Below are 22736 nucleotides of genomic sequence, written 5' to 3'. Positions count from 1 at the left end.
TAAAATTTTAAAATTCCTGAGATTAGTGACCTAGAAATTAGGAGCTCTTCATTCCATTAACTATTTTAAATAGCGTTAAATAAAAAGAAGATCATGAGGTGGATTTAATTAAGCTAACCATTTTGATTGGTGCACAGCCCAGATCAGATTCTGACACAGGTGTATCATCACTCTCCATGACGTAAATCCCTTTTCGAGACAGAGCCTGGATCACCGACTGGTGTCCCTGCAGAGCAGCCACCTGATCCCCCTTCAGAATGAGGCTACAGACACGGCAGTACAGCTCGCTGGACAACAGCAGCTTGATGACGGGGGGTTTAATATGTTCTTGCTCATATTGATCTATGTAAAACGGGTCCTTTAACTCCTCTGGGACGTTATCTGAAACAAGGAAGAAAAGTTTCAACAAGTAGCACCAGTAAGCAGCATGTGATCTAAACAAAAGTAAACAATGTTAACTCCATCCAAAGACAGCATGTAAAAGAACAAACAAAAAAATCAAGCACAAAAAATACTGAACGTAATAAAGTTTGCAATTTCATATTGTAAACTGTTTTCAATAGGTCTTTGTGCTTAAATTTTACTCAGGTAAAGCACATATAATTGGCCGTATACATACCTCGGTAAAACCTCTATATTACAGTCCCTTTCGAGAAAGCATTTCAACGTGGACAAAAGTCCCACTGTCCTCTACACATCTCTAGCTGTTTCCTTGACTAAGACTCAGCTTAATCAGAATGACACACTATCACTTCTACTGATTAGTACATATTACTAATACTTCTAATTTTGTTTGGAATTATAAATCATTTACTTGGATCACAAGCTAAAACGCTCTGTGCCTCAGATGGGCAAAGTTTACATATTTTCAAAGCAAAATTTACAGCTACTGCAAGCAATATCCCGAAACATCTGTGCACAGCAATTGAATAACCACAGTGCTCAGTCCCTGAGAGGGGTCAGCCAAACATTCTCAAATTGGAAAAGAAAACTAAGCCACCGATTTCTTGGTTCTAAACTACCAAAGTTCATAGAAAGGCTGAAATACCTGACTAAAACCTTAGGCGTTTTACAAAACGTCTGCAGAACAACTGAGTCTCCAGCAAGCTGATTGTGTATTTTTTCTGATGACAAGAGTGCTGAAGCAAACTACTGCAGCTTTTCAGCCTTTAAATAAAAATTCAAGCCTATGTAGCAAAACCACTCAACTTGAACTTGGATCCAAAGTGAATTTTAAGCCAAGTCTAAAATTAACTTCTTTTGGAATGGCAGAATTTCCGCAAGTTGTCTTATGATTTAAGCTGAACACAGATCCTGAATGTAGCAATTTACATGCAAGTTAAAATTAACACAGAAGACTTCATCCTTGCACACCCGTTCCCAACCCTCAAACACTTTTGCTACTAATCAGTGCAGTTTCACAGCTGGCAGGAAAGAAAGGCACTAACAACAACTAACATTCTGAGCCCTCTAAACAAGTCTAAGACATTTCAAAACCATACGTTGCTAGCTGAACCACTGCCACTGTTAAAGGTTGTAACACTACAACACAAGGCAAATGTCAACCGATTACAACAGTTGAAAGTGAAAGGAAATGCTGTTGTAAACAATAGTTTCTTGATATTATTGAAAAGTCATGAGACAAAACAGATATATCCCAAAATAAATATTCAGTAATCAGACTAGAAGCTATTGATCTTTGTAACAGCCTAGAAGTAACAATGAGTCTAGAAAAAATACTATCTAGCCTCAAGTGTGTTGTCTTAATAGAAGCCTGACATTTCATAATTTTCAAACATTAAATTCTATCTTATGCCACACAGTCACTCTGAAGATCTTCCCCCAGAGTCACTTCCACCGTTCATTTTAAATACATACATCTACAGTTAGAAGAATTAATTTGGCAGCATATTTACTTTTCATTCAGCTCATTTCCAGAATCATTACATCTCCCCATTCAAAGCCACTCCTACCCATAGCATGTCTTTGAACTGCAAAACAAGCCACAGTATGTATATACTGCGGAGCACTTAATGTTCATAAAGAAGAGAAACTCAGACAGAATGTTATCAATTACATGAGCCAGAAGTACATCTCACTTAAATAAAAATACGTAGTAAACCAGTGTTGTTGTAACAGCTCTAACAGCTACCCAGTTAGTCATACAACACTGCCCCTATTTTTCAAAATGGAAAGCTTTCTTAATTTTAAAAAAATGAAGATCATTATTTTTCCTTTACATGACATCGAATGCTGTGATATACAGTCTAGGTTGGAAGAGACACAATAAAACCCCACTGGCACTACATAAGTAGCACTTGTTAATGTGGGCGTCCATTTTTAGTGAAATAGGTAATAAATTCAAATATTTTTAATCTTCTTAACATCAGACAACCTGACCTAAAATCAAACGCAATTGAAAGCTAATTCTATTTAATGGTCACTGCCATTTCCAGGAAGAGAACTAGAGCTTGCATTTGTAAAGACTGAGGAAAGATCTAAAAAAAAAAAATAAAAATCACAACATAAAGCAGCTCATATAATTCAACATTTCAGCTTCATTACAAGCAGCTACACCTTTTAACAATCAGAGTATTTGTGAAAGGAAATAATAGAATACTACCTCATAAAATATCCATGAAGTAGTACATTTCTGGCAAAAGCATTAGCACCACTCCAAGTTTTAAAGGCTTTTTTAAAACAAACAAAAGAAAGCGAATTCAAAATGTCTGAAACCTGAAGTACTTAGATAAGGGTTTTAAGTACGAACATCTGCCCTCCTCCAGCTCCGCAGACCCCCACAGAGCAGGGTAACCGAGGTGACTGTCTGAAACTGCGCTGTGAGTAATGCTGGACAAAGAACCTTGCAGTTCCTCCTCAGCTGTCCAGCTACCCCTGCATCCCACTGCATCAGCAAACGGCTCTCTGGGTTTTCCTCAGTCCCTTTTCCACACGTTTATATAGACTAACTACAGAAAGCAAAAAAGCTTCCTCTTCAACATAACATACCCACAAGGGATACAACCTATTGGATTAGGATCTTTACACACATTATTAAAACTGAAGAGACTATTGGAACATGATGCTCAGCTTCCTGTGTGACGGGGCTGTAAGACCTCCAACATTAATTTTCACTTAAATTAGCAACATTGTAATGATTTTTTAAAGCCTTTTCTAGCAATAAATGGATCTAGTTCTTCGTGATGAGGTTCCATGTCACAGAAATCAATATATTTTAAAAAAGAAACAAACCAAATCAAACAAACAAAAACCCACCACACCTTGTATCTCGGCTACTGTTCTTTAGTCTAAACATCCCATCAAGAGATCTGAAATCTTTTTCTTATATGCTGAAGAACCCTCTAACATCATGTTTCTGATCTCCATACAACTGCCTAAGGACTGAATGGATTTGGATTGACCAGGATTAAAGACGGCTGGGGGCAGGGATAACTTCTAGTGCCAGGATTAATAATGTGAATGCTATCATAAAAAGTTATTCAGAAACATTAATCCATTGCAACTTATTTCACTGTGAACACTTGCTCAGTTTTATTTCCTACATTACTGTATACAACACTTCTGCTGGGTAAATTTGCCCATCTGTGACAAAGGAACTAATCTGATGTCCTGACTAAAGGCCCACAGAAATTTTAAAGATATAAGAACCACGTCAAAGCTCAAGAGTGGTAATATTAACTTTAGTATTTAATTCAAATGTATTTCATGCTAGACATAATCATACTGTCCACATGGCAGGCACAAATAAATGAGAAAGTGGCAGGAAAAAATGTAATGCAAAAAGGATGCTGTAAGTATGTATAGAACTGAGCTGAGAAACTTCCAAATATCATGAGTTGTAGATGTCCTGTACACAATGCGATTATCTCAAGCAGGGTAACAGCCTTCCTAGGTAGCCACAGACAAAAGAAGTGCTCTGTTTGTGAGGTATCTTCAATACTTTAAATCCGCGACATAAAAGACCTATCTTATCTTTCATATCTCTGCTAATTATTCTTATCTGTAGTATAAAACCACACAGAATACCTGCAGCAGCCAGGTCTGCTCATTCTCCAAAACCCCCTTAAAAAAAGTCAAAATTCCCACATTGCCAAAAATCTCAGAAATACACTGCTAGTTTTGGGACAATTATACACCCTCAGAGTCAACCTAATGCTAATTTAAATAACACACTATGGATACACAACTAACCACCACTATTATGGATAGCTTTTCTCCCTGGTTTTTATGGATCAGGCAAACTCCAAGTGTCATACACTTTTTGCTTGCCTCACTACAGAATGTGTCAAAAGAAGAAAATGTCCCAGTCTTTCCAAATCCCAGTTTCTATAAGCACCTTTTTCAACACCTTACTTTCATGACCTAAAACTAAACTTACATGTTAGAAAAATTCTCTTCATTAAAACTTGTACTTCTACATATTTATGCTTGGGAATTTTGAAAAATCAACATGAATAATTATCTTCTGAGCAATTAACTTGTAAGCTATAGCTACAAACATGCTTACTTGCACAGTTTAACAAATCGTACCAAAGCAAACCAAAAGCAATTAAACTTTTTTTTTTGCTTATAAAAACATCTCCCAATACCATCTTCGTTCTAAAAGTAAGCCACTTTTATGTTACTGTTGCATGCTATCAAGAAGCTTGCAAACACCTTCTGTTTTCCCTAATGTGCTTTCCAAGTTGTTGACCCAGGAAAACGTTAGCATCAACTTCAATGCAAGCTTTAAAGTTGCCAGTTTTAGACAAACTGAGGTGCTCAAAAGACAAAGCTTAAAAACCTACCAGTGGTTTTATAGGAACTTAAAAACAATGGCACATAACTTGATAAATCAGATCTGTGAAGGCATACATCATTAAATCAATTTGTCCTAAGTTCTCTGTTCAGAATTGTCGAAGAATTTACCATGGCTACACTCACTATCAGTTGACCAGATCTCTTTCACACATAAATTTTATACCATGTTACTTCGTTGCATGTAGTCAGCTTATCACTAAAAATGCTCATTTTTGCTGTTTGCCATGCTTACAAAACCAAAGCAATAATTTATTTTGTTCCACGTTTCAGCAGCATAGACTCAAGCATTCTTGCCCCACTGGAGAGATACCTCTTACCAGCTATTTTTATGAGATGAAGGGCTCAAAAATAAACGGTCATAGTTTCTCATGAAGCAATTCTTTAGGTCTGTTCAGTCACATCAATGGTCTAATCTCTCAAAAAAACTGAGAGTTCCAAGCATAGATCATTGTGTACACCATAGCGTACAGGATTACAGAAGTAACTTCACTTGTAGCAACCATCAGAGACACAACTACTATCACACTCATCACTTTAGGGTAGGGATCATTTCTTTGTCATCTCACCTACAAACATCTGTTCAAGGAGGACTACCTGATAATGATGCGATAAAGCAAAATACAGCAATCTGAACAAAATTTGACTTATCCCTTGAACTGCAGAAGTGGATACACCCCAGATTTTTTTTTACCTCCAGAAGCACGAAGAACTGGTTTCACATGGAAAGAGCGCCAAAGCATCATGGTAAACAGAACGAAGGTTACTCAAATTCTGAGCAGGATTTCATTATTATCCGTATCTGTTCACGGAATTATTTAGTGCTGTATGGAAGTGTTCTATGCTGCAGACCATGAGCAGAAACTGCATGTTCTCAGCAACTAAGCCAATCTGTGTTATAATAAAAACATTCTTTGTTGCCTCTCATTACAGAACTGTATTATAAAGTCTGTAAGTGATCTATAATATTACACAATAAAATTTACATACAACAGGCAGGAAAAAAAACATGCTAAAGACTTTGTATACAGCTGGTGAGAGTGACCGCACTCTCATTATCATATCTTTTGATCAAGCACAAAGCCACAAACCTGAATGGAGGAGAGAAAATAGTAATTATGGAATTCTTCACCCCTGTAAACTTCACACAAGTAAGCGTTTATGAAACAGGCATTATAAAAGAAACAGATGTTTAATGATTGAAGATCTGCAAAACACAACAGCTTTCTTAAGAATATTTTTACTATGGGCCTGAGAAGAAAGCTGACAAGGAACAAAAGCAGGGAACGCACGTATTTAGGAGATTTAGCCCTGGAAGCATGCTCACACTGCCTCTACCAGCCAGTAACTGTGGGTAGCCATTACCGTACTGTAAAAATTATTTTACAGGTAAGCAGCAAATACTTCAAAGACCAAAAAAAGCCACACTAGCATTTCCCCTACAATGCATTAACATTAGTCCTTGACTTTCTTGCCAAATGTCTAAGGCAAATGTTAGCACAGATTCTGGAAACTATGTAAAGCTCCTAGCCCTAGTAAGTAAGTAAAACTGACCAAGTTAATTTTGGAAAAATCCAAATTTTAAACACTTTTAAAGAAGCAACAACATTTGTTATGGAAAGCCCACAGCAAGCTGCAACACAGAGAAACTTCCATATACCCCTTCCCTATCTAAATTTTAACATTGTAACAGTGATGACGGAAAACAATTTCTACACACAAATTAACACTGTACTAACTAAATCTGCTGAGAAATCAAAAATTTTTGTTGTCATTGCCTACTTTCCCAAGTTGTACCAAACAAAAACATACTAGTTGTGTTCATTCTGACTGCTGCTACTGCTCAGTGCCGGAGGGGACAGTGGCACTGAAGGACCAGGTCCGCTTCCCTCTGCTCAGCTTTGTGCAGCATGTGGCCCTGTTACCGCTGGGCAATCTGGTTCATTGCACTGACTGCGAAAGCGATCTCTCCTGTGGATGGCTTGCAAAGCCTCTCTAAACCTCCCACACTTGCCTCCTGTGAACTGAAGTTCCACAAACTCTGCGGCACCCTTGCTGCTCGGCCACTTACATGCTATGAATTGTATTTTCACACTGCTACTAGAATTCCTAAAGTGCATGTTTGATTCTAAAAAGGTTTGCTGATAGTTCTGTCCTAATCAAACCCCATTCCCTCAAACTACTGTCTCAGCTACATGCACTTCATAATCTTTCAAGTGCATAGTTTCCAGATGTCTGCACACAGACTTTTAGAGCAATCCATGTCAGTACTCCCAGATTTATCTGGGGAGATTGATGACACTGAATAGGGAAACACCTTCCTTCACAGCACCCTTCCCCTCTATTCTGACAATTGTAAGACCTCCCTCCAGAGTCCATCTCTGACAACCAAGCATCCACCACAGACAGACAGGAACAAACCAGAACAAGCCATTCAGCCCAATTCCCTTGCAAGAAAAGGACTTGTCTCACTAGCAGCACTTGTGTTGAAGAGAGGAGGTAGCTGTGCCCAGTTGTTCGGCACTCAAAATTCTCTCTTTTCATGGCCAGAAGAGAAAAAAGGAGGAATGCATCATCAAATGAAACAAAGCCCAAACTAGGACTTCAAATTACTTGTCATGAGCGCTCTCAGTAATTTGCCCTTGAGGAAAAAAAAGGAAAAGAATAAAGAACTTTCCTATTTAGACGCCAACTTATACGTGGAGAATTAAAATATCCTTTAACACTGAATAGAAAATACAGTTTCAGGTAAAACCTGCAGTGATGAATGACCTACAGTAACAGCCTACACTAGAATCAAATTCCTGCTCTTGACCATTCTCACACTTCACCATGAACTTAGCCTTACTCAGATAAAAATGAAATCCAGGATATGCACCATCATTTGAAAGATTAAGGCACAAAATTATGTCAAACCACATCCATCAATTCCAAATTAACATTTCAGAAAACCACTCTTCACTTAGCCATTCAAAGGCAATTATGGAAACCCTATCAGATAAGAATTACTTCAGAACATTAAGTGTGTTTTAATATTATAACCGGAAAAGTATTTTTTTTTCCACCAAGTTGACCAGAACTAAGCATAAAATAATAAAAAAGCCCCCCTAAAACTTCCATCTGCATAGTGATATTTTACATAGAATTCACAATCACATGGTAGCCGCCCAAGACTCACTGAACAACATCTAGTATCTTAAACCAAAAACATAACCCCGAGAGAGAAAAATTAATGTATTGCATTCAAATATTATTCACAATTGTAATCACATAGGAAACCTTTTAAAACATCTCTCTACAAAATAAAGAGGCTTATAAATTTCTAAGTATTTTGCAATGCTACTCCAGAAGTAATGGTTAGTATGAGACAACGCCTTGCAGAAGCCATTTCAAAAATCAAACTGAACTTCCACAGGCCATGGTCCTGCAAAGATACGCGCACAAAAGAACCCATACTCACTGGAGCTGACCAACAACGCAACACCAAAAGCCCCAGCAAAAAATATTTTTTCCTGCTGTTCATGGCAATTAGCTTCTATTACAATGTAATCTGAACGAGCCTAAATGCAAGCAGAAAAACTGGCAAATGCTGCTACAGCCTTCTCTACGCTGGAGATCCCATCATTGTCATCATGGAAGTTGGATTTCTTTGTAGTCAAAGAAAACCCAAATACTTTCAATATAAGTCTGCATCGTCAAGTGCATAGACAGACTTACTGTTAACGAAAAGTTAACTGGTCCAAGACATACAGACATAACCCTGAATTTTGGAGCCCCAAAAGACACTACCAAGAAACACAAGGCCATAAAGCTTCCTCTGCAGCACAGGATCCATGCCAGCCAATTCTAATTTAGGATTAGGTTTCTTCTGAAACAAAGCCATAATATAAATAGTGCATTTCCATGTCTGGAATATCCAGTTTATCTCTGATCACTGAAAAGTCTTCAGGAACGCTACAAACAATTCCAGCAACTAAAAAATATTTACATGAAGAAATGCCTTTTCAGTTCTTTTAAGTTACCAATGTTTCACTAACACTCTCCCCAAATTCCCATATTTTTAAACCATCATCTGATAAATGGGGGTTTTTTTATCTCTTGTAATGAAATATCTTTGCTAATATTGATTATAAACCCATGATTTTCCATTTTCCCTGCAATCATTAAGATGACAAGCACACTGACAGAGTTGGAAATACTAAAAAAGAACAAGAATTTTTAAAAATATTCCAAAAGGATTAATATTTAACTGCAGGAATGGACTGCTTTTCTTCAGCCTTGTCACCAAGTAAGCTAGTGTTAATCCATTAAGCATATTATGAGTTTGGCGAATTAAGACTTAGATTAACAGGGCTACCTCATTTTCCAAAACAAGATTCTTACATGTTTTTATTATATGTTTTGTTCTGGATAAGCAAAAAACACAAGTATTCCATCATATTTCTTCATAATTAAGCTATTTAGACTTAAGATGTATCCAGTAACAATAATTTAGAACACACGGATAGATATAGTTCAAAATGAAAAAACAAATGCCAATAGATGTGAGGAAAATACCGTACAAATGATACAGCAAGAATCTTTATTTTCCCATGTTTGTCTGTAATGGCTAATGGCAACATAAGGCAAAGAACTCCTCCGTCACCTACAACTTGCTGTTTAATGTCACAGGACACAAACTGTACCTGCTCATTCAACCTTTCTTTTACATAAAGGAATGCTGATGATAAAATAACTGCTTTTTAGATCATTTTGAAACCAAAACCACAACCTGCCAAAAAAAAAAAATTAGAGTCCCAAGTGGACATAAAAGCTTGTCCTGCTTGAGGCCTGCAAGTTCACATACAGTTCTGTGGAAGAAAGCCTACTTAACTAAAATGAGAATTTATACATTTTTAGGTATGCATTCTTCACAAGTGCAATCTGTGAGCGTTCACCTTTATGTTTGCTGATTCAGGGCATCTCCTACAGTTCCATTACTCCTGTCAAAGGCACCAGGAAACATAGAATATTACAAGAGAACATACTGCCATATTATTGATATTTAAAACAAAGGTGATTTAAGCTCAATTTAATTACTGCTGGAATGGCAGGGGAAGGCAGAAAAAGCAAGAACAAAAACCAAGGAGGGCTTCCTGCTAAAAGTGATCTTACCTATTCCGTAGGCTTTAGCACAGATCCATTGTAGATTAGCAGCTATTTTGGCTCGGGCTGAATCATAGAGCTCCAAAGGGACAATCTCAACCGCGCTATCTGTCAGGGCATCCATTTTTCTTCTGGTACTGTCTCCACCCGCACAAATATCAACATCCACCATCTAAAAGAAAAACAAAAGACAGCGGACTTTTACACACGCAATCGCTCCCACCGCCTTTTCAACAGCGCACAGGAGGAGTTGGCTGAATGGCTGGCCAGCGCGCATCACGGCGGGCACAATACGGTGGGGCTGAACCCCCCAGGCCCACCATCCTTCAGGATTGCCATCGGCAAGGCTTATTTAGCCATTGCAAATCCACTCGGAAATCAAGGGCCATCCGAGCCCCGAGCGAGCATCCCTTCCCCAGGAGCATCCCTTTTCTAAGAGCATCCCTTTTCCAGGAGGGCGGCAGATCCGCTGTCAGGGAGCCCCTGGCCAGGGCTACGGGCTGGAGCTGGCGGGAGAAGAAAGGAGCGGCCCCAGCACCTGCCCGACCGCGGGAAGAAAGGCGGGCTGGGCCCCTCCGCACGCCCTCCGCAGCCCCCCCGGCCGCCTGGCAGCCGAACAATGCGGGCAGGTACCGCGGCCCCCGCCCGCCCCCGCCCCGCGGGGCCAGGCCTGGGGCAGCACCTGCGGCTCCTTCCCCCGCCGGGCCCGGGAGAAGCAGCAGAGGGTCCTGGCCCGCACCCCCATCCCCGCGCCGCCCCGCCGGGAGGCCGCGCCGAGCAGGGCAGGGGGGACGCGGCGCCCCCACCCCGCCGCGGCCCTGCCCGCATCCCCGCCCCCACCCGGGAGGAGGAGGAGAGGGAGGAGAGGGAGGAGGAGGAGGAGGAGGGAGAGGGGCGCAGCCCACCCGGCGCCGGGAGGCTGCTCGGCACACGGCAGCCCGCCGCGCCCCCGCTGCCCCCTCACGCACGCCCGCCGCGGCCTACAGGCCCCGCCGCCTCACCTTGCCGCGCTACCGCTGCCTCATCCCCGGGGCGGGGATGGAGGGGAGGGGTGGGGGGCGGGAGGGGGGAAGCACCGCCGCGGCGCCCGTGGCCCCGGCGGCGCGCCGAGAGGCGAGAAGGAGGCCCGGCGGGCCGGGGCCGGTGCGGGGGCGGGGGGACCGGGAGGGACGGAGAGAGCCGCCACCACCGCCGCCGTCGGGCCGGGGCTATCAGCGCTCGGGACCGCGCGCACGCGCATGCGCCCGCCTCGCGCGCGCGCCCTCTCCCCCCCCCCCTCCCCCTCCCCGTCCTCCTCCTCTGCCGGCCGGCCGGGGCGGCGCGCGCTCGGCGGGAAGGGGGGCGGGGCTTGCTCCCGCGCGCGCCGCCGGGGCCGGGGCCGCCGCAGTGCGCAGGCGCGGGGCTCGGCCGCCCGCCGCCCTCGCTAGGCAACCGTTGCCGCGGGGACGGCGAAGAGGGGCCGCGCTGCTCGGCCTCCCCCGGGGCCCCGGCGGGCCCTTCCGCGGCGGCGCGGGCCCTGGGCCGGCCCCCGGGGCTGCGGGGGGCCGGGGTAGCCCTCACACCCGAGGGTCGCGGCGGGCCCGGCCTGCTGAGGTCGCAGCGCCTCCCCGCTGTGAGGGGGGGAGGGAGACCGGGTGGTGACCCCGGGCTGCGGCGCCGGGCCCGCCGTGCGGGAGCCCTGCTGGTGAACGGCGGCGAGAACGCCGGGAGCGGCCTGAGCAGCTCCGTGTTGCTGAGGCGCCGCCGGGTGGGCCCCGGGCCCGGTGACCCGCAGGCTGGGGACTGCACGGGGTCAGGGGACCGGGGGCTTCGCGGGGACCAGCCACCTGGCTGGGCTGCACCACCGCCAGCCGCTTGTCCGCTTCCTCGCCCTGGTGTGCCCTATCCGGCCCTGTCACCACTGTTGTCACCTGCACCTGGGCTCCCACCGAGTGCAGGGTGCACGATTCCCCAGGGCCTTTGCCTCCTGACGAAAATCGCTAGCCATGGAAACCTTTAGGGCACTGCGAACGCCGCTGTAGTAAAACCAGGTGTTTGCTTCATCGCACAAAGGGTTGAGATCTCTCTCTGCTGCCAGCCACACTCAGCAAAACATGGGCTGACAATCAGCGATACTTTCCTTCAGCTTATTACAAAGAATCTCCCTCAAGACCAGGTGCGTTAGTGTCTGTTCACGCTCAAACGACGTCAAAGATGGTTTTCAGGCAGAAGCCTGGCTTGCACATCTTGTGTGTTTCTTAGCAAACAGAATTTCTTCCCCTGGTTTAGGTCATGAGCCATAGACAACAGGGAGAAATGTCTGACATTTCTGGCCTTGTGATCAAAACTAGATCCTGCAGATTAACTCACTTGACAAGTGAGTTTCAGGGCTCATCTGAAAAGTGAAGCTGCATGATTAGATGAGGAGGGGTTCGAGCTTTTAATGCCTCTGCAGGATGGATGAATTATCTTAATATCCATCTACTGAAACTGTGATTATAAGTTTAGCTGCACAACAGCAATAGCAGACTGACCTTATTCTAGCTAATTTTGTTATGATTCTCATAAATTATTTTTTTGCTGCATGTAACCGGTGGATTATATAAATGTTTCAACATCATTAAAGATTAATTTGGGTCTGTCTTAAGATGCAACACTTATTTCCCTGTGTCTTTCCAAAGTGCAAGCGGAGAGCATTCTGCTTCATGTCATCAGGAAATACAGTCTGGCGTTCAAAGGTTATTCCAGCCTCTATCACTCTTCCATATTGCAGGAATGTACGCAATTAAAGTACATGTCCTTTGCAAACAACGTTCTAGTTGTTTTATAATCTCCGTTCGAAGAGCTTGGTTCTCAATACAGTTTTTACCAACCTTTGTTTTGTGACGTTATCGTTATAACAAACTGCTCTTGTTTTTAGATTAAGCATTAAGGCCAAATCCAAATCCCCTTAAATTCAAGAAGAATGTTTTCATTTACGTGGTGGATCGAGCATTAAATAGACTGCAGAAACAGAATGTCCCTTGGACTCTTAGAGCAGGTGACCTGTATGTGAGGGTGAAGGTGCAGCCAGGAGAAAACTGACCCGCTTCTTCCTCTGACGTATTTTTTCTAGAGGTAAAGAATGCATCCGGCTGTTAAACTTATCAAAAACACTTAGGAACAAAATGTGTTTTAAGAGGGTGGCAGAATAGCCCCGCAAAACTGAACCAGTATTACCTGGATCCCTGAAACTCTCAGCATTAAAAAGTGGGAAAGTTTAGCTCAAGAAAGTGAACATTGTGGAGAAAAGACATAGGCAGAGGAGTGTAGTGGTGAGGAGAGTGCTCTCCTTTTACAGGCTTCTGCTGCACTTGGGATCCTGACCTGAGAATTACCTCCCGTCCTACCCCTTTCACTGCACTAGCCTCCATTTATGTATTGCTGTCTTCCAGTCTGATGTGAAATGTGCTGCTGCTTCTTCCGCTATGGAAATACCCTGAAACTCTGTGACTTAGGGCATTTGCATGTCCTTAAGTGGAAGCTGGAATTAATGTTTCAGGAAAATTTGTAGGTGGTGATGAAGTGATTTGTCAAGAACTCAGCACCATCCCACACCAGCATCCTCAAAATTGTCCTGGAGATAAAAAGCCTGCTTTTAAAATGGGAAGGTCATCAGTGGATTGCTAAACGTGTTTGCTTTTTCCATGAGAAAATAAATGACTTCCATATTCAGTAGCAGCAAATTCATCTTTAATTTGCATAGCACTTATTTCTTTCCTGCGCTCTACTACTAAATGCACTTCAAGGCTTCTGAAAAATGTTAATACATTGCTTTTCTATATGAAATAATTTTCCTATTAGTCGCCTGGATTCCTTAACCAAAGTGGGTGTACATGTGAACTGACAAATACTGCGCAACCTGTCTTCCAGCAGAACTCTGAGATTAATTACTAGGAGGCAATACCTTTGAGAAATTACCACATTCAAACACGACACCTATGACATCTAACAAAGCTAAACCCACGTGCTTGTTTTCTGCCATCCTGGAAGAACGCCTGGAATTTCAGTTTCTTCCACCACATTTCATTTATCAACATGGGAGGCTGCATGTGGAGTAAGAATACCTGTAAAAAGATGCATAGTCTGTAGCGATACAAATGTGATGTGCACTGGGATCATACAGTGTGGAGATACTTCCCGGGTATGCAGAGGAAGCGAGAGCTGACCTGTCAGTGGCACATTCCAGTCGGAAAAGCCAGCAGGGAATTGGGATGCTCCCTCAGCACGACAAAAAGCACCTTCAGACAAAGGAAAAAGCGTATCTGCTGGAGATCGCATGAAGCCCATGCTTCACTGTCTCCCTGTAGCTATTTATGGAGAGGGAGGTCTCCATGCGATGTCTCTACCCATCACATAATGCTCTTAGTGCTAAAATCAGCAAAAAAAGCAGGACGGGGGCGGGGGCGAGGGGGGCTACAACTTGGGAATTATGGCGCGCTGGGCCGCCTGATTTCTGCTTCCTTTACTTTCCTCCATTAGAACTCGCTGCACTTTCCAAAGTGGTGATTTTCCATCTTACACCTCCTTTCTCTCTTGCCAGGCAAAGAGCAGTCACTCGCAGGAGAACGCGCCTTTCCCTCCCCCGGCTCCTCGAACGTTGCCCGCGGCCAGGCGAGGCCGGCCGGACCCCCGGCCCCAACACTGCAGGCAGGTTTGCTGATGGAGCAAACGAGAAGGAACCGCTCTGGCCTGGTGCATTCTGCGCTCCTCGTCCCTCCGAGTGGTTTATAACCCCCCTCCTTGGGGCTGCCAGCGCTGCCCCTTGGTACTGCTGGGGATGCTCGCCATTCCACTGCCCTTCGGCAGCGAGTACCGGCGGGTGGCTCTACCTGGGGAGAGGTTCTTTGCCTTCGGTCTTGCTCAACAGCTCCTGCCTGTGCTTTCAGGAGCAGACAGTCATATGAATGAACAGGATTTTTTTCCTTTTATCCTTGCAGAATTTCCTTGATGGTTAAAAGTGCTGAGGACGCCCCTGGCAGAACAGTGCGGAGAAGCTCGTGCACTCTTGCAGCTCAGGCTGCCTGCAGCCCTCTCCTTACAGCTCTATTTTCAGCTCTCAACTAATTTTGAACACGGCTGTATCTGCTTCCCTGTGCTTAGTTCTACAGGGCCTCATCTGCCCCAGTGCTGAGCACTTAATATCCCCAGCTGGGATCAACTTAGAGCCCGGGAGCTTCTAGAGGTCACTGCATGGGGTGAACGCTGGTACCACCGCTGCAGGCTCTCCGCGAGGCAGAGACATCTCTCCTCTGTGCTGGTAGGTTTTAGTAACCCCCAGCACATACTACAAAGCTCAAAAAAAGTTATGTCTTACTAGAAATTCACTAAAGAAAAAGAGACGGGGTCAAAAAGACATCTAAAGTGTCACCTGGATGAACGCAGCCGGGGTGCTGTAATGCCAGGGTGAAGGGGAGGCTGGCAGACTCCTCGTTCAGTTGCTGCCCTGACAGCTCAAAATGTTTTGTTTTTTTTCTCCCTTGTACAAAATAGTTTCCTAAGGCAGTTCATCGTGCAGCCAGCCTTAAGGAAGAAGGAGCAGAATTATTCTTAGTAATAGAACAGTCACTTCAGCACAATTCCCAACACCACGGGAATGGTGTTGAAGGCATAATGCTGTTGCCAGTAATTACTTATATCCAGTTCTGTAAATACAGTGGCATGGCCTTATGCATCGAGGAACCGCATGCAACAAGCAATATTTTCCATGTAAATAAAGAATGCAAATTAAGTACAGATAGTAGGACTATTTAATTCATGCAGTCGTATTATTTTAAGGGTAATATGCATGCAATTCAGCTATTATGCTGATGAGCGCAACAAGTTATTCAGATTTATTTCTTTTCTCCTTGCTTAAAACATTTGATGTATATCACACGATGCCAGGGGAAGCACCACTTCACACCTCTGCCTGCCGTTTGGGCCTTGCCTGAACTTACCCTGGCAGCCCAGGGGGCTGCTCCAGGGATACCCCTGCCCCTCCAGACCCGGGGCCCACCCTGCTCCAGGAGGCACGCGAGCTGGTGGCAGCTCTGCACCTTGCACAGAGGGGCTTCTCCCCGGCTGGCGCCCACCGTGTGAAGGCAATCCCCATGGCATTTAAAGTAATACATCTCTTCAGTACTTATCTTCAAAGTGCTGTACAAACATTCATTAATGGCTGTGTGGTTGCCAGGGGGAAGAGCTGGCAGGAGAGGGGTGACAGCTTGCCCTGCCTGCCTGGCTCCCGGGATGCTTTCTCACCAGGTTTGCGGTTATCTGCAGCGATTACAGCTCTGGAGGCGCTGGCGGTGGGTTTTAAGTGCCTGCATTAATAATAGGAGGGGGTTTAGCATATAAGATATTTTCATCTGTGAGATTATTTAGTTTTAAAGTCCCTGGACTGTGTTTAGGAGGGTGATGGGTCAATAACGTTTACAGCCACCAAGTTTTCCAGAGAGACTTGCGCACCAAGAGGTTTGGTCTGAGCATACCTTCCCTATGCCTTGTCCTTCCTTGAGCAACCCCAGCCAGGGAGACCCTAGGGACTAGCTGGGTGAGTGCTGAAAGGCTTTGTAGTGTTGTCATGATCTAATTAATGAGCAAATGAGATTTTTCGATATTTCTGTGTATCTTTATATTCATTAAATGCTTTTTTGCAGTCGTATTTGGGTGGTGTTCAGGCAGAAATCAATCTCAATGGGAACTGTTAATTTGCTTTACTGAGATGATTTCTTTCTAAAACGCACTTTTTTCCTACAGACACTTTGGGAAGTAAAACTGTATTTGCCACAAATGTATAACTACGCAAAGAGTGAATGACTTATCTCCAACTTTTTCACCACTACTTAAACATTATTGGAAAGCAATGAATAATTGAAAGACAGACGAAATGAATAAGAAAAAAAAATTATCTAACTGAATTCCAAAATGCAACATCTGCCTGCCGCTCCCGGCTGCACTTTGCAAGGTACAATAGCCAAGAGCAAGGCTGAACGTACTCAGCATCTGCAGCCCAATAAATGCTGTTGGGTTTGTGGCCAGAGCAGTACAAAGCCCTGGCACGCCGATAACCTGACTTCCAGCAAAATGGCACACGACCCTCCTCTCTCCCCATGAGCCGGTGCGTGGTTACGCTCAAAAGTAACGTCCTGAACCAACATGAAGTGTTACCTTTGGGAATTCGCAGCAGACTCTAGCCAACCCTTTTCAAAAATGTGTTACAACATGGTTATTTCACCAGAACATTTTACATTTGTTGCACGGAGGGAGGTGCTTGCGTGGGAACAAAACCGGGGCTGCCTTGTTCCAGGTCCCCCAGGGATGCACAAAGGCAAAAGCTGCCTGCCGGCTCCTGGAAAATCACTTCTTCCAGACACAGGGGGACATCCTTGCCTCCTGACCCAGGCGTTTCCCTTTTGCTGTGGCAGGTTTGCATTATGATTTCGAGATACAGGGGGTATTTTGAGGAAAGAGCTGTCATTTCTGGGGTTTAAGTCTTCCTCCATCAATACAAACCAGGCAGCCCTGGGCTGAGCGAACAGCACTGCAACTTGCTCCAGGTGATTTTGATGTGCAAGGCTTCAGCTCAGAGAGCTTCTAGAGAGCAGAAACTCCCTCAAAAGCAAACTAAAGCTCCTCTAATTCCACCGCAGCGGGCTCTGGCATGGGGTGGGCAGTAGCTTCCCACTACATTTCAACTCATTCTCATTCAGTATTTTTAGCTCCTGCTGTTCTGGTGGGATGCAGCTCCTGGTTCGCCTTGCTGCCAGCTCTGTGCTGCAGCTGAGCCCTTTACCTGGCAGCCCCGTCCCCTCTCGCCCTGCCTCTAGAGAGGTGCCAAAACAACCACTGCCTTCCTCACCCCCTTGGCTCCCTGCCAGCTTGAACGCTCTTAAATCTGTAGCCAGAGAAATATGTCAATGTACAAATTAGTCAGAGTAATTGAAACATCTCAATCCTGCTTGTCCAGGTCCTATTTACAGCAAAAACTTGACTGTGAAACAGGCAGGAACAGGAAAATCAAGCACCTCTGAGCCACCAGCAGCAAGCTCTGGCTGATGGACTGCCAAGCAGATGCCTCCAGCTGGCAGGAGCAAGCAGGGGAGAGGGCAAGGGCCAGCCTGGTCCCCACGCTCCCCAGGGATGCTGATGCCCTGGAGCACACGGCGTGTCCCTCCCTGCTGCAAAGCTTGGCACACAGGGGCTCCCTGCACACGCCGGGGTGCCCAGCGCGAGGTATCGCCTCTAATCCCTCCCAAAGGCTTTGGCACACGCCAAGGTTGGTGGCGGCAGCTGGTGGCTCTGTGCCAGGATGGATCCGAATGAGGAGAGAGGCCATGACACCGCCAGCACCCAGGGCTGAAACGCAACGTGGCTCATAGTGGTCCCATCCTGCTGTGACAGGGGTGACTGCAGCTGTCCTGGTCGAAGCAGGCACAGTGCTGGTGACTTGGGCCATCAGGCACGGATACTACCCACACATGTGGGGCTGTACATGTGTGTACTACCCACACATGGGGGGTCCCTCATGTACAGTGCCAGAGCACCCCAGTCCCCACGCGTGCTGAGGCTGGTGCCTGCCCAACACCACTCTGCCCCAGGCTCCCCGCACCCCCTGGGGTTCAGAGCTGGCTGAGAGTAGCCTGTACCCCCCGGCTGGCCGTGGGAACTCGGGTACCGAGACCCCCGGGACTGCCAGGAGCGCACAGAGAGGGGATGCTGCAAAGGACACCCATATCTGTGGGGCTGGGGCACTGGGTGCTGCTGCCTGTCCTGCTGGCCAAGACACACAGACACTGTAAGACCCTCAGCAGACACCCCCCCATCACCCCCCAGACAGGTAAATTCCCCGACAGCGCTGACTTACTGGTGGCAGCTGTTGACATCCCCGCAGCCTTAGGGGTCACGGGGGGCTCCGGGCAGCAGCCTGTGGCGTGGGAGCCCATGGCACATCCTGGGGGCTCAGCACCGAGGGGCTCAGTCCCCTCTGCTCCCCAGAAAGGGCCGGGGGGAGCAGGGCAGTACTGTGCTCCCCAGCATCGCTGCCGTTGCCACGGCAACTGCAGGATGACTCACACTCATTTATGAGTGACATCAGAGATGTGGAGGAGGGGGCTGGGGGCTGAGGACGCAGATATTCGTGGTTTGGTTTTGTTGCTTAAAACTGAAAGGTTTTGTGCAGGAAAAACATCAAGATCCAGACCCAGACACCCCCCCCACACCCCCCCGGGCAGCGTCTTGCTGGGGTCCCAGGGTTATTTTGCAGGAGACCCACGGAGTCAGGAGGGGAGAAGATGCCAGAGCCCCTCGGTGGGCCTGATCCAGCAGCTGCCTGGTGCTGACACGGAGCGGGCTGGGGCAGAGCAGCAGGGACATCCCAGGCAGGCGAGACCCCGCTTCCCCGTGGGCCTCGGTACGGTTCAAAACAACCAGCTTGAGGGAACCAGTTTGGAAATTCCTTGCCTTGACTGGTTTCGCCTTTGCATCGGGTGTGTGAACAGGGGGAGGTCACCTTCAGGGGCACATGTTGGGCCATCCCAACATGTCTTCAGCCATCCCGCATCCCTGCAGGACCCTGCCCGCTCCCGGGAGACACTAGCAGCTCCCCAGCACCGGCAGCCTGGCACAGTCATGATGCAGGAGCTGAAAAGAAGGGGCCTCGCTTGGAAACAAGTCAAGAGCAGTAAGGAGTGTTTGCTGGCCCACTACATGTAAACGCTCCACCTATAGACATTTTCCAGAGCATTTTGGTAGCACATTTGCTCACAGCCGTGCAGGGCTTCCTTACGCACCATCTGATAGCTGCAGCCAGAAGCACTGATGCTCCATCCCCTCTCGCTCACAGGCTCTGTTAAATCGAGCCCGATGAGACAGAAGGAAATATTTTTAGTAGGGTGAGAGTCCTGCACGAGGCTCTGTACCGAGGAAGAGCAGCACCAGGTCAGACAGTGATGCAGCAGCTACACGATCTCCAAGAAATTTTGCTCAGCCCTCTGTGGGAGCAGTACCAGGGGCATTGCTCAGCTCCCTGCACCAGACACCCTCTCAGGGGCTTCTGAGCATCCCTCCTTCTGCAAGGCTGGGATCAGGGAACCCAACACTTCGGGCTTTTATTTTTAGCGCAGCAAACTATAAATACAGCCCACGGTAACCCACGGAAATCTGAGTGACTGCTTAGCTCGGGAAGTGACGGCACCGGGGAAGCCCGTGGCAGCCAGAGCTGCTCGGCCAGCACCACACCAGCAGAAAAGGCACCATCCCACTTCTAGACCCCTGGGCTGAAGACAGATACAGGAGACTCCAAACCGCTTAGGGGCTCGGCCGCACAGGGCACGATGCTCCTGTGACAGGGGAGAGGGGGAGATGCCTGTGCTGGAGAGGGGAGAGGAGGGATGGGGAAGGATTGCTCAGGGGCCAGAGCGCAGATTTCAGGGAGGATTGTGCGTTTTTCCTTTCCTCAGTGAGTGTTTGCACGTGGGAGCAGGGAAGGTGCCCGTCTGCGAGGAAGCCAGGCGTATGGGGGTAAAGGCAGCAAGCACCCCGTGATTCATCGCACGCAGCCTGGCAACCAGCTCCTGTGTAGGGGAAAACACAGATGGGAGAGGGCTGCTGCGACGCCGAGCCAGCAGCACGGAAACAGGCGGCTGGTGTCCTTTTAAGGATGATTGAGAAGGGTCCAATTTTCCTTTTCTTGCATGCTTCACAGAGGTGTTGGGGTCCAGCAGCCCGTACTGCCTGGCCTGCCCAGCCGGGACCATGCTGTTGCCCAGCTGCAGGAACCAAGTGAGGACAGAGGAAAAAAAATCTAATCCCATGTGCCAAGGAAGCCAGAGAGATGTCCTGGTGGCTCCTGTGCAATGGGAAGGGGTCAAGGCGCATGCATGGCTGGAGGAGCAGGTTCAGCACGGCCCTGGGAGCTGCATTGTTCTGAGGGCTGCCCTGTGCAGCAGTGCTGAGCAGGAGCTAAATGAGAAATTCCACCAAACTCCAAGGCGCGTGGGAGCTGCTGCAGGTACAGGACTCCCAGGCACAGATTCCCTGCAGAGCAGTCCTTCCTCAGAGGACAAATAGAGGTTCACTGCAATGTAAATGTGGTTTATGCCCCAGCTACGGCTCATAAAAGCCTAGTAACCACATCATGCATAAGTGCTGCAAGTCTCCCATGAATAATTTTTTTTTTTTTCACGGTGCACCGGCAGCCACACACCTGCACAGCACAGGGCACACAGGGAGCCCTTGCCAAGAATGAAGTGCGAAGCCTCCGCTTGCACTGCACGCTGAGCCCTGGCCTGGAACCAGCTCAACCAGCTCACCGCTCCACACTGGTGAGCCACTTCCCAGAGTGGGAGAGCTCATTATGCAACTGCTGATGGCATCATTAACGAAACCTGTTTGAGAGCTGCAGCTCTTGCCTGTGACAGCAGTGGGGAAGCAGCAGTACTGCTTGCTGGGGTGCAGGACCCCAAGACGAAGGGTTTACATCCTAACAGCCGTTACATTGACCACCTTCAGCCCAGCACCAGGGGGGCAAGCAGCACCCAGAGCCACCAGTGACTCTTTAGGAGCTCCGAGCACTGTGAACTCGGGCCTTTTCCCTGGGCACTAGCCCCTCAGCCAGGCATCTGATTTACACCCTGGGGTTTGAGAGCGCTGGTCACCTCTCCAGGTTTATTTTGGTCCGGCGTGATCTGGTCCAGCACATCTCGAGTTACTGATGGCCCTTCCCCCCGCTTCACCAGTGACCAGATTCCTGGTGACACTGGATACAGAGGGCTCGGGCGCTGCTGTTCCTCCTCACGTCGCACTCTTTGGCAGTCATTTGCACACGTATGCTGCAGACCTGCCTGCTTTCAAGCAGTTTTCCAGGACCAAACCACTGGCAACAGTGCGGTTCACAGGTGCCAGCCTTCCATTTGAAGGCTTTTGAATACCAAGAGAAAACAATTTGCTCCATTAATTCTGCCCCAAACCCACTTCCCCTAAAGCAAAGCACCCCCAGCAGCTTCCAGAGCTGCTTCTTCCTTTGGCCCATTCCTCCCTTACAGTAAAATCACCATTAAAAAGAAAATAGCATGCTCGAGCACAGAGCTAGTGATTGGATTGTCGCAGAGGGGACTGCAGCAGGATCCGAGTGCATCGGGCTGCCAGGGCACAGGAGCTCCCAGGGGCAGCATCTGCCATTTCCTTCTGTTTCTGCTGGCACCCACGTTAAAGGAGCTGGCCAGGTAATTGTACAATATTCTGCTTCTTTTTAGGTATGGGTAAGTGAGACTAGTGACCACTGCTTCACGGGAGAGGAGCAAGCGTGTGGGAGGAGAAAGCGTGACCACAGCACAGCTTGCTGGGAGCGGCTACGGTAAACCACCCATCGAGGGAATGGGAATGACTGGCCACACCATTTGTGGTGGTAGCGATGTCTCACCTTGCCAGGGCCAAGCGTAACTTGTACTTACCTTCCCCACCCTTTTAGCACTGAGCTGGGCTTCGCTGGAGGCGGCTCTCGGGCAGAGGCAGCAGCGAGCATCTGTCCTTGTGGCTGCTAGAGAACGCCAGCACCGCGTCCCCGTGCTGCAAGCGCGCTGCTCATCTCCAGAGCTGACAAACAGTACGCCAATTACAACCCATCTTGTCACGCAGATAGCAGCACTTTTTAATTTTCAAGGTGTGGATTTCTGCCCAGACCTGCTGTACCAGTTCAGGTTCAGAAGTACCATTATCTAATGATACACCAACAAGCTGCTTTAAGGTTGTTTTTTGGTTTTGTTTTGATTTTA

At 47.1% G+C, this 22736-nt stretch overlaps 1 protein-coding gene across 6 annotated transcripts in view; it reads right to left on the bottom strand.

Annotated features, from left to right (window-relative positions):
- Nucleotides 1-11057, bottom strand: part of CAMSAP1 (calmodulin regulated spectrin associated protein 1) — a 28586-nt gene extending 17529 nt beyond the window's left edge. For 2 of the 6 annotated variants that reach the window (XM_080402155.1, XM_080402151.1), the window contains exons 1-3: nt 10646-10805; nt 9973-10135; nt 119-381 (exon numbers count right to left, since the gene is read on the bottom strand). In XM_080402155.1, coding sequence (XP_080258281.1) covers nt 119-381; nt 9973-10135; nt 10646-10708 — 489 coding nt within the window. In that variant the 5' untranslated portion in view covers nt 10709-10805. Of the gene's footprint in view, nt 1-118; nt 382-9972; nt 10136-10645; nt 10807-10868; nt 10877-10964 lie in introns of those variants that run through there. The other 4 variants (XM_080402153.1, XM_080402154.1, XM_080402156.1 and 1 more) reach the window with 4 other exon arrangements.
- Nucleotides 11058-22736: the final 11679 nt, after the last annotated feature.

The sequence above is a fragment of the Falco punctatus genome (genome assembly GCF_963210335.1).
Source record: "Falco punctatus genome assembly, chromosome: 9".
NCBI classification, from domain to species: Eukaryota; Metazoa; Chordata; class Aves; order Falconiformes; family Falconidae; genus Falco; species Falco punctatus.
The sequence above is the reverse complement of the archived record's forward strand: the minus strand, read 5'-3'. Positions and strand labels throughout refer to the sequence as shown.